This window comes from Festucalex cinctus, chromosome 9 (assembly GCF_051991245.1).
Source record: "Festucalex cinctus isolate MCC-2025b chromosome 9, RoL_Fcin_1.0, whole genome shotgun sequence".
Lineage (NCBI taxonomy): Eukaryota > Metazoa > Chordata > Actinopteri > Syngnathiformes > Syngnathidae > Festucalex > Festucalex cinctus.
Genome location: NC_135419.1, coordinates 15,700,103 through 15,714,109, shown reverse-complemented (window position 1 = coordinate 15,714,109; position 14,007 = coordinate 15,700,103). Strand labels below are relative to the sequence as shown.

Genomic DNA, 14,007 nt, shown 5'->3' with positions numbered 1-14,007 from the left:
GACACTATAAAGCAATGAAACAGTGCAGAGTCTCATGCTGAGTCAAAATAGAAGCAAACTAATAAGACAACGACAAACACCTGTGGCTGAGTTTCTGTACAAGTTAAACTATAAAAGTATAAAATACGTAAAAATTTCAAAGAAAACAATAGCGGTGTTGTTGTGACAAACAGATGGCTCAATACATCAATAAAATATGTTTTTAGGCAACAGTGAATAATTCAAAGTAAAAAAAAAAAAACCTGCATTACATCTTACCACAATATGCAGGACGGAACTACTTTAGCGTGTGCACTGCGCGCCGCCATCAACATCAAGGCCCGAGCGCGCCACATGAGAATGTCGGCCGTCAATAAATAATGAGCGCTGTGCTTAGCTTAGCGCGGTGGAGCTGTGGAGCGTGCTGGAGCTGTGGAGCGTGCTGGGACGCCGCTGCTAAGGTGCGTTAGGTAACAAGCTGCCTGCCGTTTGTGCCGCTTTTAAACATGAGCGACAGCCAGGAAGTTCAATCGAGGAACAGGAAGTGGGGAAACACATCAATGGGAACGCTCACGGGAAGATTCGCAACTTAAGTGATTTGTTACAACATTTCGGTCTGGTGTACGTGCGCCTTAATGGGGTTCGTTTAGGAGGATTCACAAGTAAGATTTCGTCAAAGTAGGAGCCCTGGAATTTGCCCAAAAATGGCTGCTTCAAACCAAAATGTCCGACTTCCTGTTCACTTCCAGTTCCTGTTTAATTGTGTTCTAACAGGAAGTACTAAAAATTATTTTTTTTTGTCTTATTTTTTTTATTTGGATTCTTGTTATTTTCTGGTAAAATTGCAACTATTTTGTACTATTATGACACTAAACGTTTTTTTGTTGTTGTTGTTGTTGTTATTGTTTTCATGGCTGTAACAAAAATATGGTATTTTTTTCCATGTAACATTTATGCTTCATTCGTATGTTGTGAAAATACTTTATTCTTTATTATACAACTTTATTCTTGTATTTTTATTCTTGTTAATTTTTTAGTTTTACTGTCTTGTTATTAGAGATTTTTCCTTGTAATATTCTTAAAACTTCTTTCTAAAAAAAAAGTACAAATATTCTCGCAGGTATAACTTTTCCAAGATCTCTATTCTAATGCTAACTTTTTTTTTGCAAGTTGTTTGTTCTCACTGTTTTATAGTTAAATAGGAAATTAGCTTTGTCGCTAGCATAGATAGATGAACAAATATGAATTATTTGTAGTAATTCTTTCACAATATAACTATATGACAATGAATCATTTCCTGTGAGAAATTGGTCTCAAATAACACAAATGGAAGATTCGATCACATTTTAGAATTTAAAGTACTTTTACGTTTACATTTGAAGTCCGATTTATGCAGAAATTCATCCCAAAAGTGCTTGCATACTTTTTTTCTGGCAACTGTGCCACAATCTGCGCCAGCTGACATAAATGAGGGTAAAGCGTCGAGATGAAAAATGGAATCTGGAAACGGACGATCCATCTTCGCAGACGAGAAAGGTCCCTGGACGCGGCCGCCATGTTTGGCAGCGAGACTGGTGAAGGCAGATGGCGCCCGGGACGGGGAGCCCGCTCCCGTTTCCTCCAGTTAACGCACCACGTCCCTCCTTTACACCATCCTGCTTTCATTTGACTCCTTTTCGGAGAGACGCTATCATGATACATGGATGATTTAGCTTTTGGACTTTCATTTTGCGGCACAGATGGCAACTGACTGGGACACGCCCCCCCAAACATCTGTTGCATCATTTGTCGCCTGCAATGCTGTCGACGGATTTGAAAATAACATCATTAAGTTGGCAGACGTCAAGACACACTCATTAGGGCTCCAGCACAGCGGTGTGAAGGTGTGAAGTTTGGTGGGCACATCCATTATGAGTAGACTCCCAAAAGTAAGGGAAAGAAGCCTGAAAAAGACACACGGTCGGCCATTTTGCTTTGTAGCAGTTGTTTTAGCGACACTTTGTCTATTTGAGCCCACAAAGCCAGTCTGATAATGTCAATATGGCAGGCACGTCTATCAATCTAGAGTAGAGCCACAAAAAAAGCCTCAAGAAGCCATGCCTAAAAAGGAACAGGAAGTCGGCCATTTAGGTTTGAAGCAGCCATTTTAGGCTAATTTTGAAACATCAATGAAATGTAAAATAGTTAAAAATTCAGCTTGCGAAATGAGGATCACTTTGTAAAATGTAGTTAGGTAGCCGATAGCATGTCGACATTGAGTATATAGGCCCACAAAAAAGTTTTAGGAAGCTATGCCCAAAAACAGGAAATCTACAATTGTGTTTTAATGTAGCCATTTTAGGCTTATTTTGGCAATTTCCAGGGTCATTCAAAGAGGAACTTGTCCTTTAAAAAAAAAAAAGAAAAAAAAATCTACACTTTTGTCTGGTGGTGGCTACCAAATTTTTACCTCATAAGAAAGCTGGATGGCAGTAAATTGTTTTGTGTTGGTGGAGCAGACCGGTAAAATACAACGACTCGCCAAAAACAAGGAAATTAATACAGTATCTCCACAGTTATTTTAAATTCAGCCTCTGGAGCCAGTTTCACTTAGCAACATGAAATTTGGTAGGCATGTTTATCATGAGTAGACCCACAAAAAAAGTCTCAGGAAGCCATGGCTAAAAAGATGCAGCAGTCTGCGATTTTGGTTTGAAGCTGCCAAGACAACTCATTCTAGAGATTTTGCCTATTACACTATCAAATTTTAAAATCAGGTCTACTAAACGAGATTTTAGCTTTTGACATGCGTATGGTGGTAATGTTTGATAACCTTGTGTAACCAGGAAAGTACTCACTCGGCTTCACAACGTCAATTTCACTTAGCAACATTTATGTGCGTCATCTCCAATGCGAAAACTGCTGCTTATGATTATCGCTATGATTATTAGCATTATTAATTGCATCCGTGACATTTACGGAAGAAATGCCAGCCCCTGCGCGAGCATCCCTCCGCAGGCAAAGGACAACAAGACAACATCGCTCCATGCTCTGTTGTCATGGCGACGCACACTCGTTTCCGCTGAGTTACATAATCTGCTCTCCGATGTTTTGTTCTCACGGTCGACTTTCAAATGTATGCATGGAAGCGCAAACACCCCCACTCCCCCGTTTCTCTTCCCCTTTCATCCATCCTTCTCTCCATGTGGAAGCAGCTGTTGCCATGACAACTCAGACTTGGGGATAACCGTTTCCCAGCAGCCGCCAAACGCAGCCACGTTGTTTTGATTTCCTAACAAAAGAGGCGGACCATGTTGTAAGTCAAGCAAATCGTCTGTTTGGTTTCAAGATCAGAGTTGGAAAATCGACACCTGGGTAACCTCTTCTACACGGAGATCTTCAACTTCACACCCGTCCATCGATCCATGAAAAATGAAAAAAAAATCTGTGAGAGGACTTTAAAAGGCAGTGTGAAAAGGGCCCACGATACAGCTGTTGTATTGAATCTCCTCAGACTCCAGTAAACCCGCAGCGTCGCAGTCCTGCTGGAGTTGACTGCTCACGCGGGAGCAGAGATGAATTTTGTTTAATCATCCCCGGCCGAGCTAACGGCCCATAAGGACTCTTTGATTACATTAAGGTGCCCACGGCTGATTGGTGGAACGGCAATGATGGCGTCTCTCCTGGGGGAGCGAACATCAATAAGTCATTCCCATAACGAACGCTGGCACACTTCTCAAGTTCTCTCTTCTAAATCAGGTACAACAGGAGCGTTAGTTGTGATTTTTCTTTGGCTTTGATTGAAAAAAAAAAAAAAGGAGAATCCTCACAAGATTTGTGAAAGTCAGCCGTGATTTAACAGAATCCTTACAAGATTTGTGAAAGTCTCATGTGATTTAGTGACATTATTTCAATTGCAGGAAGCTCTGCATGATTTAGTGGAATTCCCACAAGATTTCTGGAAGTCTTCATAGAAGTTTCATCGAGGTCACATGAGATTTCTCAAAGTCCCATATGATTTAACTGTAAGTCTTATAAGATTTGAAGAATTCTTATGAGATTTGAAGTGTATTTTTTTTAAATCAGAATTCTTGCCAAATTTGAGGAAGTCTTAAGTGATTTTACTAAGACTATTTTACTAAGAATATTTGATGATTAGCGGAATTCTCACAAGATTTTAAGATTACTCACGATTTGGCAGAATTCAAGGAAGATTTTATTAAGTCCTTTGAGTTTTGAGTAAGTTCCTTATGATTTACTTAGAAGTCTTTTAAGATTAAGACTGACTTGCATGGGTTACTAAATAGCACAAGATTTGATGATGTCTTGTTTACTAATTGGTGCAGTTTGCACTAGATCTTAGGATGTTGTGTGATTTACTCGATTTCTCAAATGTTTTGAGGAAATTGTGTCATTTTAGGAAGTATGTCAAGATTACTCAACTCAACTCAACTTTATTAGGGCCCGAGCAGCGACCGCTGCGAGGTCCCTATTGTTTTTGTAAAAATTATTATTATTATTATTATTATTATTATTATTATTATTATTATTATTATTATTATTCTTCTTCTTCTTCTTTATTCTCCGCAAACGATCCCGATTTTGGGTACCTAAACATTCACGAAAACTCACCGAACATTGCACACTCCTCAGGCCCGGCGAAAAATTTGATATTATGAAGTCGTCATAACAAAGCGACTCTATAGCGCCCCCTAGCGTAGAAAAATAAAAACCAAGCCCGGCACGTTTGAGCTAGAGCAACGAAAATTGGCAGGCACGTGTAGCACCCCGAGCTGCACAAAAAAGTCTATTGGGACCATGTAGCTAAAATGTACAGGAAATGAGCTATGAATTTTTTAATGTCCAATTTTGGCCTATTTTGGCGCATTCACTGTGGTCATGCTTTTTCCCCCTCTGCAAACATTTTTCATCCAATTAACTTCAAACTTGGCATTTATCATCTCAAGACGTGAGAGAACAACTGGGCAAAAAGTCTTGCCTTTTCGAAATACTATATGATGGGGGCGGGGCATCAAATATTGCCTTTAAAATTTCATTTGTCCAGAAAGAGCAAATGGTTAATAACTCCCATGTTCAAGCTCCAAAAAATCTCAAACTTCTCAGGCAATGTAATAGTCACGGCCTGAAAACATCTATATGATAAAATTCAGTTATACATATAGCGCCACCTAGTGGTAACAATAAATGTCATACTTTACGTTTTTAGCTACTGCGCTGAGCTCGTTGAAGGGGTCCAGTTGAAAATTGGTCAGAAAAGCCTTAAGATGTTGATCATGCCCCACACCGAATATTGTAACTTTTCGCCAAAGGGCGTGGCCGCTACGGTGCCGCAAAGTCTAAAGATTTTTCGTGACAATAAAAGCTGCATTAACTTGACCGAGATGATCCTATCTTCTCAAAATTTCACACATTTGATGAGAGTCCAGCCCTAAAGACATCTATGAAGTTATATTTCATCCTACTGATAGCGCCACCTAGTGGCAATTTTTTTTCTTACGAATTTTCTTCTACGTTTTTCTCCAAACACGTTAACTGGACCTACCTCATATTTGCTCAGATGAGGGATTCGGCCTTCATGATGTCACAACACGAAGTTTGTGAGTTTTCGCGAATCGCTGTGGGCGTGGCTAAGCACTGTTCGCCAAGAAAACAACGCCAGTTTTGAGGGTCTAAACATGCGCAGAAACTCATGAAACTTGGCACATACATCTGGCCTGGTAAAATGAACAATATTTTATTGTTGATTGTGCTATTTTTACAAAAATGACTCAATAGCGCCCCCTAGGAATTTTTAATGAAGCAGCCCCGGTTGTACGTTCAAGCAAGATCTACGAAAATTTTTAGGTGTATGAGGGAGCCCAAGACCTACAAAAAAGTCTCTTGGATCCATATGCTAAAATGAACAGGAAGTGAGCTACGAATTTTTGAATGTCCCATTTTTGACGATTTTTGCACATTCACAGGGGGCAGACTTTTGCCCACTTCTCCTACACGTTTCATCTGACTGAGTTAAGACTTGACCTGGACCATGTCAAGACCTGAGCCAACGACAGGGGGAAAAATCTTGACTTTTCGAAATACTATATGATGAAGGCGGGGCATCAAAATTTGTGTTTCGCACTGAAAAAGGATATGCTTAATAACTCCCCGGTACATGCTCCAAAAAATCCCAAACTTGACATGTATGTTTATCGTCAAGGCCTGAAGCTATCTCTATGACAACATTCAGTTATATATGCAGCGCCACCTAGCCCTTGAGGCTTATATAAAAAAAAAATACCCCACATACGGTATTTTGTACAAAAAATGTAAACTCATTCTAAGTGTGATAACTAAGTCATTTATGAATATTCTTTTAGTTTCCACCACTCAAAATGTTCACTGGCATCAGACTTATCCAAACATATATATATTTTTATTTATTTTTGATAGCCTCTATGGATATTAAAAGCAATACCGTGAATGAAGGATATGCTTAATAACTCCACGGTACATGCTCCAAAAAAAATCCCACACTTGACATGTATGCTTATAATCAAGGCCTGAAGGTATCTCTATGACAACATTCAGTTATAAATACAGCGCCACCTAGCCCTTGAGGCTTATATAAAAAATAAAATAAAATACCCCACATACGGTATTTTGTACAAAAAATGTACACTCATTCTAAGTGTGATAACTAAGTCATTTATGAATATTCTTATAGTTTCCACCACTCAAATTGTTCACTGGCTTCACACCGATCCAAACGTATGTACGTTTCCATTTTGTTTTATTCATTTTTGATTGCCCCTTTGGACAATAAAAGTAACATTGTGCAATGAGTACAACGAGCGATGATGTATATATACACTTTTACAAAAAATACCAATCAGGGCAACTCATTGCCTAAAAATAAATAAGGACGCTGATTTTTGCAGGTCTTAACAATCACCAAAACCCGTTGAGCTTGACACACACTGGCAAAAAAAAATTCTACATGTAAACGTTTATTATGCCATTTTCAAAGAAATTTTGCTTCCAATATGCCAGTACCCCAACGTGCCAGTACCCTAACGTGCAAGTACCCCAACGTGCAAGGACCCTAACGTGGACCGGGCTGCGAGGGCCCTTTATAGCTGCTCGCAGCTCTAGTTTATATAGCACTTTCAAACATAGATGAATGTTTGAGTAATTCCTATAAAATGTTATCAAAATATAATGTGATTCAGAGATGAAATTTCAGAAAGTCCCAGAGAATTTTAGTTAAAAAAAAATCAGACGATTTGAGGAAGTCTTGCAAGATTTTGCACGTCTTATCAGATTTGTGCAAGACCCATGTGATTTAACTGTAATTCTCGCAAAGATCTGAGGAAAGTATCGCATAAATTTTAGGTTTTAAGTTTCACAAGATTTGAGGTATCCTTGCATTATGTAGTGGAATTCTCACCAGATTTTAGGAAGTCTTACAAGATTTTGCCAAAGCCACGTGATCTTGAATAAGTCTCATATAATTTACCTGGAAGTCTCACAAGATTTGAGGTCGTCTCATTTGAGATTTATAAATTTAATTTGCACAAGGCTTGAAGAAGCCTTGTGTGATTTAGCAGAATTCTTGACTTTGAAAAAGTCCCATGTGATTCAACTGTAAGTCTTATAAGATTTGAAGAATTCTTAGAAGATTTTGAAGTGATTTTTATCAGAATTCTTGCCAGATTTGAGGAAGTCTTATGTGATGTGAAGTCCCATGCAATATTTGATGATTAGCGGAATTCTCACAAGATTACTCATGATTTAGCAGAATTCAAGGAAGATGTTAGTAAGTCCTTTGAGTTTTGAGTAAGTTCCTTATGATTTATCTAGAGATCTTTTAAGATTAAGAATGATTTGCATGGGTTACTAAATAGCACAAGATTTGATGTCTTTTTTTTATTAATTGGTGCAGTTTGCACTAGATCTTTGGACATTGTGTGATTTCTCAAATGTTTTGAGGAAATTGTGTCATTTTAGGAAGTATGTCAAGATTAGATGAAGTTTGAGTAATTCCTATAAAATGTGACCAACGTATAATGTGATTTAAGGGAGATGAAATTTCAGAAAGTCCCAGGGGATTTTAGTTAAAAAAAAATAAAAAAATTAAAAAAAATCTCAGAAGATTCGAGCAAGTCTTGCAAGATTTTGCATAAGTCTAATCAGATTTGTGCAAGTCCCATGTGATTTAACGGTAATTCTCGCAAAATCTGAGGAAGTATCGCGTAATTTTAGGGTTTTAAATCTCATGCAACTTATCATAAGTCTCACAAGATTTGAAGTATCCTTGCATTATGTAGTGGAATTGTCATCAGATTTTAGGAAGTTTTACAAGATTTTGCAAAAGCCACGTGATCTTGAATAAGTCTCATATAATTTACCTGGAAGTCTCACAGGATTTTAGGTCGTCTCATTTGAGATGGTGGAATCTGCACAAGGTTTGAAGAAGTCTCGTGTGATTTAGCAGAATTCTCGCACTACTTGAGGCTTGCAGGGATTTCTTGACAAGACTTCCATAACTTTGAGGGAGTATAAGAAATGATTGTCTTATTTGAATTGGTGGAATTCAGAAAGCATTGTTTAAGGAAGTCTTGCCTCATGATTTTTGTGAGATTTGATGAAATGTTTGAGCTCCCCTAAAGATTTCAGAAAGTTTTGTATGATTTAGCAGGTCTTTTATACTTAGTCTTGGCATGCTGCTTTAAAGATTAAGTGGTTAACGTCTTTTTATATTTGCTATCAGTTAAAAAAATGTTTTGTGCAAATTTAGATGCACATTTACCCAGAAAACTCTTCTTAATCTCCAAACTTGACCTGACAAGTCACAGCGAGAGATCAGCCATTTTTTTTTTCAAATTTATTTATGAAAGAGTCCCAAAAATAAACAAGTTAGCACACATTCCATAATACAAAATGTCAGTGAGAATAGCCTGAATGTACGCCATATGGAACTTAGAAGCGACTACAAGTATATGCGTGTTATCTATTGTCAGAATACAAAAACAACAGCCATAGTAATAATAATGGTAATAATAATACAGATAATTACCCCATATGTAGCATACACGGGGGCTCTTTACAGTCATAAAAGAGATAAAGTGAGTCTAATGAGTTTAGAAGTGCTTGTCTTTAAAAAAACAAAACAAAAATTCTGACGTCTCCGTTAAATAGCTTTGACACTATCATCGAAAGGGGGGCTATGCTTTTTTTTTTTTCTTCAAATTTCACCTTTTTATACAAAATATATGCATATATGTATATATAGCGTATGTATGTGTTTTGTTTTTGTTTTGTTTTGTCGAAAATTTCAAACACCGTCACGACTTCTACGTTAAATTATAAACGCTGCTGTGTTTTTTGGCAGTAACGAAAACAGAGAGAGAGAGAGAGAAAAAAAACGTCTGGTCACGATGGCGGCAAACGACATGCAGAAAACCGCTGCTACGTCATCGTCGGGTGGATGCAAAAATACATGGAAAACAACAACCCCCCCAAAAAAGGCTAGTTATTTATCGTGATTAGCAGTGTCATCACCACCGACTGTACATCTATACTTTACAAAAAAAAAACTCGTCATTTACATTCACTGAAATGACAGTGATTGATTATATTAAGACTCTATATTCATCATCTACTGGCACTAAGATTTGGCACCTGTCACTTATTTGGCATTTGGGCATTTTTCCGTGTGGTGGATATTGATGCCTCTTGAACGCCCTTTTCCATTAATTTTTTGTAAAATATTTTTTTGTGTGTGTGTGTGTGTTTTTTAATATATATATTTTGCATTCATGGCGTGTAAACAAGTGCACTTCCTCCTGAAAGCGCAACAAACGACCCTGGTCCTCGGCAGAAAAAAAAATAAAAAATTACCAACAGTGGGCAGGGGAAAAAAAAAAAAAAAAAAAATCACAAAAGTTGAAAAACATGAGCGAAAACGTAGATTCCAAAAGTGTCAAGCATTGACATATAGTTCGTAGCAACACCAAATGTTAAACAATAAAATATACAGGAATTTAATTACATGATTTATGTTGCTGTTCCTTATTTTTTTTCTGTTATGTCCACACACGCATTTAAATCCAGCCGGCGAGTTTCTTTAAAAGCTATTTTGTGAAAATACATAAAAATAGTTTGTTTGTTTTTTTTAATGAGCATTTTCTTGGGTTTTTCTTAAGAAAACTTCAAAGGACTGTTTCACATTTTTAGAACATGGATGTGCTTCCTGTCTGCGATGTGGCGACCGATTAACAAACACACACACATACACACAGTTCAGATGACTCGGGAGAAGCAGCTGTCAATCAATCCCTCCTTTCCACGCCTTTACGAGTAGAAAAAAAATTCCAAGATATTCCAGGATCACCTTTTTTTTTTTTTTTTTTTTTTTTCCTTTTTTAAGTTGGGGAAAATAGCAACCAGGGACCAAGTCTGTGTGATCTCCGACGTTCCCTTTCCAGAAAAAAAAGTGCCAGAACAGCGAGCGAGAGTAGGGATCATCAGAAAAAAACAACAAAAAACCTTTTGGAAGAAAAAAAAAGAACAAAAGCGCTCTTTTTTTCTTTTCTTTTTGAAACCATGGTAAGGCACTCGGAAGTTGGTCTGGGATCAGGACAGGTCTGTCAGGCTGACGTTGAGGCCCATGTCGGGCCTGACGTACGGGACGGCGTGGACGGCCTTTGGGAACTCCGGAGTCATCACCCGACCATTCTCCCCAGTGCTCCCGGTGACCGAAAGTCTCGCTTTGTTCCTCATGGCGTCCCCGAAAGTCATCTGCAGGATGGGGGAGGGGAGGGGGCGGGACATTCCCAAAACAAGGAAGTTAGGCAAGTCTTTCCCCACGCGGTCAAGCGTGAAAGATATAATATTTATATATGGATAAATATGTATGGAGATGAGAACTAAAGGGTGTGTGGGAAGCGACACGACGCGAGGATGAGTATGTGCGTATGGTATGGAGGCAAGCATTAGTTTAGCATGAGAATGCGTTTTTACTAGGAGAGGCGTCGACAAGCGTGGCCATCAACAGTCATACATGAGCATGGTCTCAAGGGAACTTAAATGGACAGACGACGTACGAAGCAGAGTCAGCGCCATCATGTCAAGGGAAAAAAATGACAGTGGTTGTTTGGCAGTTGAACAATTTCACCGGTTGTACAAGTCAAGATAAATAACATAATAAAACATAAAGTCCCAAATTCCCTTGGTTTGTAATGTACCTATCTACCTACTAGCACTTAGCTAGCCAGATACCTACCTAGCTTGTTAGCTAGCGATATAGCCATCTACCTACCTACCTAGCTTGTTAGCTAGCGATATAGCCATCTACCTACCTTCCTACCTAGCTTGTTAGCTAGCTATATAGCCATCTACCTACCTACCTAGCTTGTTAGCTAGCTATATAGCCATCTACCTACCTACCTAGCTTGTTAACTAGCTATATACCTACTTAGCTATCTACTTACCTGGCTTGTTATCTATCTATCTATCTATCTATCTATCACTGTATTCGAGGATGGTCGGAATTCGGATATATCCGAGTTGGTTTTCCCTAGTTCCGACCTAAAAGCATTCGAGGCAAAGTAAACAACCAAAATGGCGGATAGTGGTAAATTGTTTTTTGTTTTGGTTCTTAAAACTCATTTTTGACCTCCAGCAAACTTTACCTTCTCGTAACTGGGATTCCTTTATTGTTTTGATCTTATTTCATAGGCATTCCATCCGGTTCAGTCGTTCACCGTATAATTTCAAGCAGGGATAAAGCAGCATACTGTCACGTACGTTTCTTTACGGGAAGTTATGTCGAATATTTGTGAATGAAGAAAGCTATCTAGTTTTATACTCATGTAAATTGTGTTTTACCATTCACGGTCTGTGTTTCCAAAGGGGAAAACCATTGTATAGTGACGTCACTTGTAGTCCATCAGTGAACTCGGGGTCCTTCTTTTTTTCCGACTTCGCAGGTGGAATTACTGAGTTCAAGGGGGCGTTCCCGTACACACTTCCTGGTTTGAACTCGGAAAAGTCCGACTTCCGACTATCCTCAAATGCAGCATATCTATCAAGTTGGCTACCTACATAGCTAACTAGCTTGCGAGCAAGCTCCTGTCATGTAAATTATGGTGTGATTCCATCAAACTGCTACTCAATATGATATTTTTCACAATTAGAATTCATAATATTTCATCTTTTTCCAATAAAATCAAGACATTTAACAAGATATAACAACTACAAAAAAAAAAAAAATATAGAAAATGACTGCAACATATGCCGCATTCAAGGATGGCGGAAGTCGGATATATCAGAGTTGGTTTTTCCCTGTTCCGACCTGAAAGCATTTGAAGTGAAAGTAAACAACCAAAATTGCGGATAGTGCCATATTGTTTTTTATTTTGGTCCTCAAAACTCATTTTGACCTCCAGCAAATTTGCCTTCTCACAATTTTGCTTCATTTATTGTTTTTCATACACTTCGGTAGTTCACCGTATAATTTACTATCACGAATGTAGTGTTATACGTTAAATTATGTCGATTATTTATGACTGAAGAAAGCTATCTAATTTTATACTCGAGTAAATTTTACCATTCACGTTCTGTGCTTTGAAAGGCGTCGCCTTTGTAGAGTGACGTCACATTGTCGTCAGTGAAGTCGGGGTCCTTTTTATTCCCCCCCCAACTGTGCAAGTGGGAAAAGTCCAACTTCCGACAATTCCTCGAACGCAGCTATACACCTACTAAGCAAATCTTCACTGAGTATCATGCTATAATTTCCTGAGATATTTCACAAAAATAATGACATTTTCCCATATGGTGAGAACTTTTCTCAAACTAATTTGACATTGAAAATGTAACTTTCCTGGCAACTAAAACATTAAAGACAATTTTTCCCCTTCTCAGCATGGCACTGACACTCCTTGTCCCAAACACGATCATTATGCTTTAACAAAAGGGTGTGTATGTGGCTGGTATGTCTTTCTCTCAGTAAATCATAAGTCACCAATGCATACGATCCTTTGGCCAACCTCTTCATTCACTAACACTGAAGGATGGAACGGAGGATGGAGCCAAAAAAGCGTGCAGTTTGGGGGAATTTATGAAAACCTCGTGTCCCTACCCCCTAAATTTTTACACTTTCGATCCCATATACGTTGTAACCTTCCTTATAAGTTGCAAAATTCTGTGAATTCTGCGAGGAAGTTGGGTTAATAGTCTGTGCATTCTTTGCCACCTTCATTCGTTTGGCCTCGGCTCGGGACTTGTAACAGAACTCGATCAAGGCCACCAGCATGGCCAAGCCGAGTCCTCCGACCAGAATGTAGAAGACCCCAGCCACGTTGCTCAGGCTGAGGGCGCTGGTCTTCTCCTGCGGGGGGGGAGGGACCCACACGACACAGCAGTCAGAGGAGAAGCGACGGCGTCCAAAATAAAATAAAATTAAAAAAAGACACAGATACAACAGAACCACATACAAATGCACATTGAATCATTTACCCTTTCTTTTACAATAACATCCAATAATCACAACAAAAACAAGACAGAAACGTGATTGGTCACTTGGGGTGAGATTTAAAGCAGTAGTAGTATCGTGGGTTGAGGTTAGTCAAAATGGAATGCAGCAGCAGTCAGTTACTTCACGGCTGGATTTACACCACATGGATCAAGGGACACGATTCCTACGAGACGGATGTTTGCATTTTTTTCAACGCTAACCCTAAACCTTGACCACCATCTTATATAATTGTTTTGGAATATGTCATTTTCTAAACACTGACCCCCAACACTAAGTTCTAATCCTAAAGCCTGAAGTTTGAAGAGATGGAATTGGAATTGGAAGTATTAGTGTCAGACTCAAAAAAAATATTATACACTGATAAAACTGATGTGTTTGAAATAGCCCAATTTTGGTTAAATAAATAAATAAATAAATAAATACATAAATGAATAAAAATAAATAAATTAATAATAATAATAATAATAATAATAATAATAATAATAACAGTAATAATAATTATAATAATA

The 14,007-nt window shown here is 38.3% G+C and overlaps 1 protein-coding gene across 5 annotated transcripts in view; it reads right to left on the bottom strand.

Annotated features, from left to right (window-relative positions):
- Positions 1 to 8,828: 8,828 nt before the first annotated feature.
- gria2b (glutamate receptor, ionotropic, AMPA 2b) overlaps positions 8,829 to 14,007 on the bottom strand; it is a 49,220-nt gene continuing 44,041 nt past the window's right edge. For 2 of the 5 annotated variants that reach the window (XM_077533094.1, XM_077533095.1), the window contains exons 15-16: positions 13,217 to 13,351; positions 8,829 to 10,761 (exon numbers count right to left, since the gene is read on the bottom strand). In XM_077533094.1, coding sequence (XP_077389220.1) covers positions 10,597 to 10,761; positions 13,217 to 13,351 — 300 coding nt within the window. In that variant the 3' untranslated portion in view covers positions 8,829 to 10,596. Of the gene's footprint in view, positions 10,762 to 13,102; positions 13,352 to 14,007 lie in introns of all 5 variants that reach the window. The other 3 variants (XM_077533096.1, XM_077533097.1, XM_077533099.1) reach the window with 2 other exon arrangements.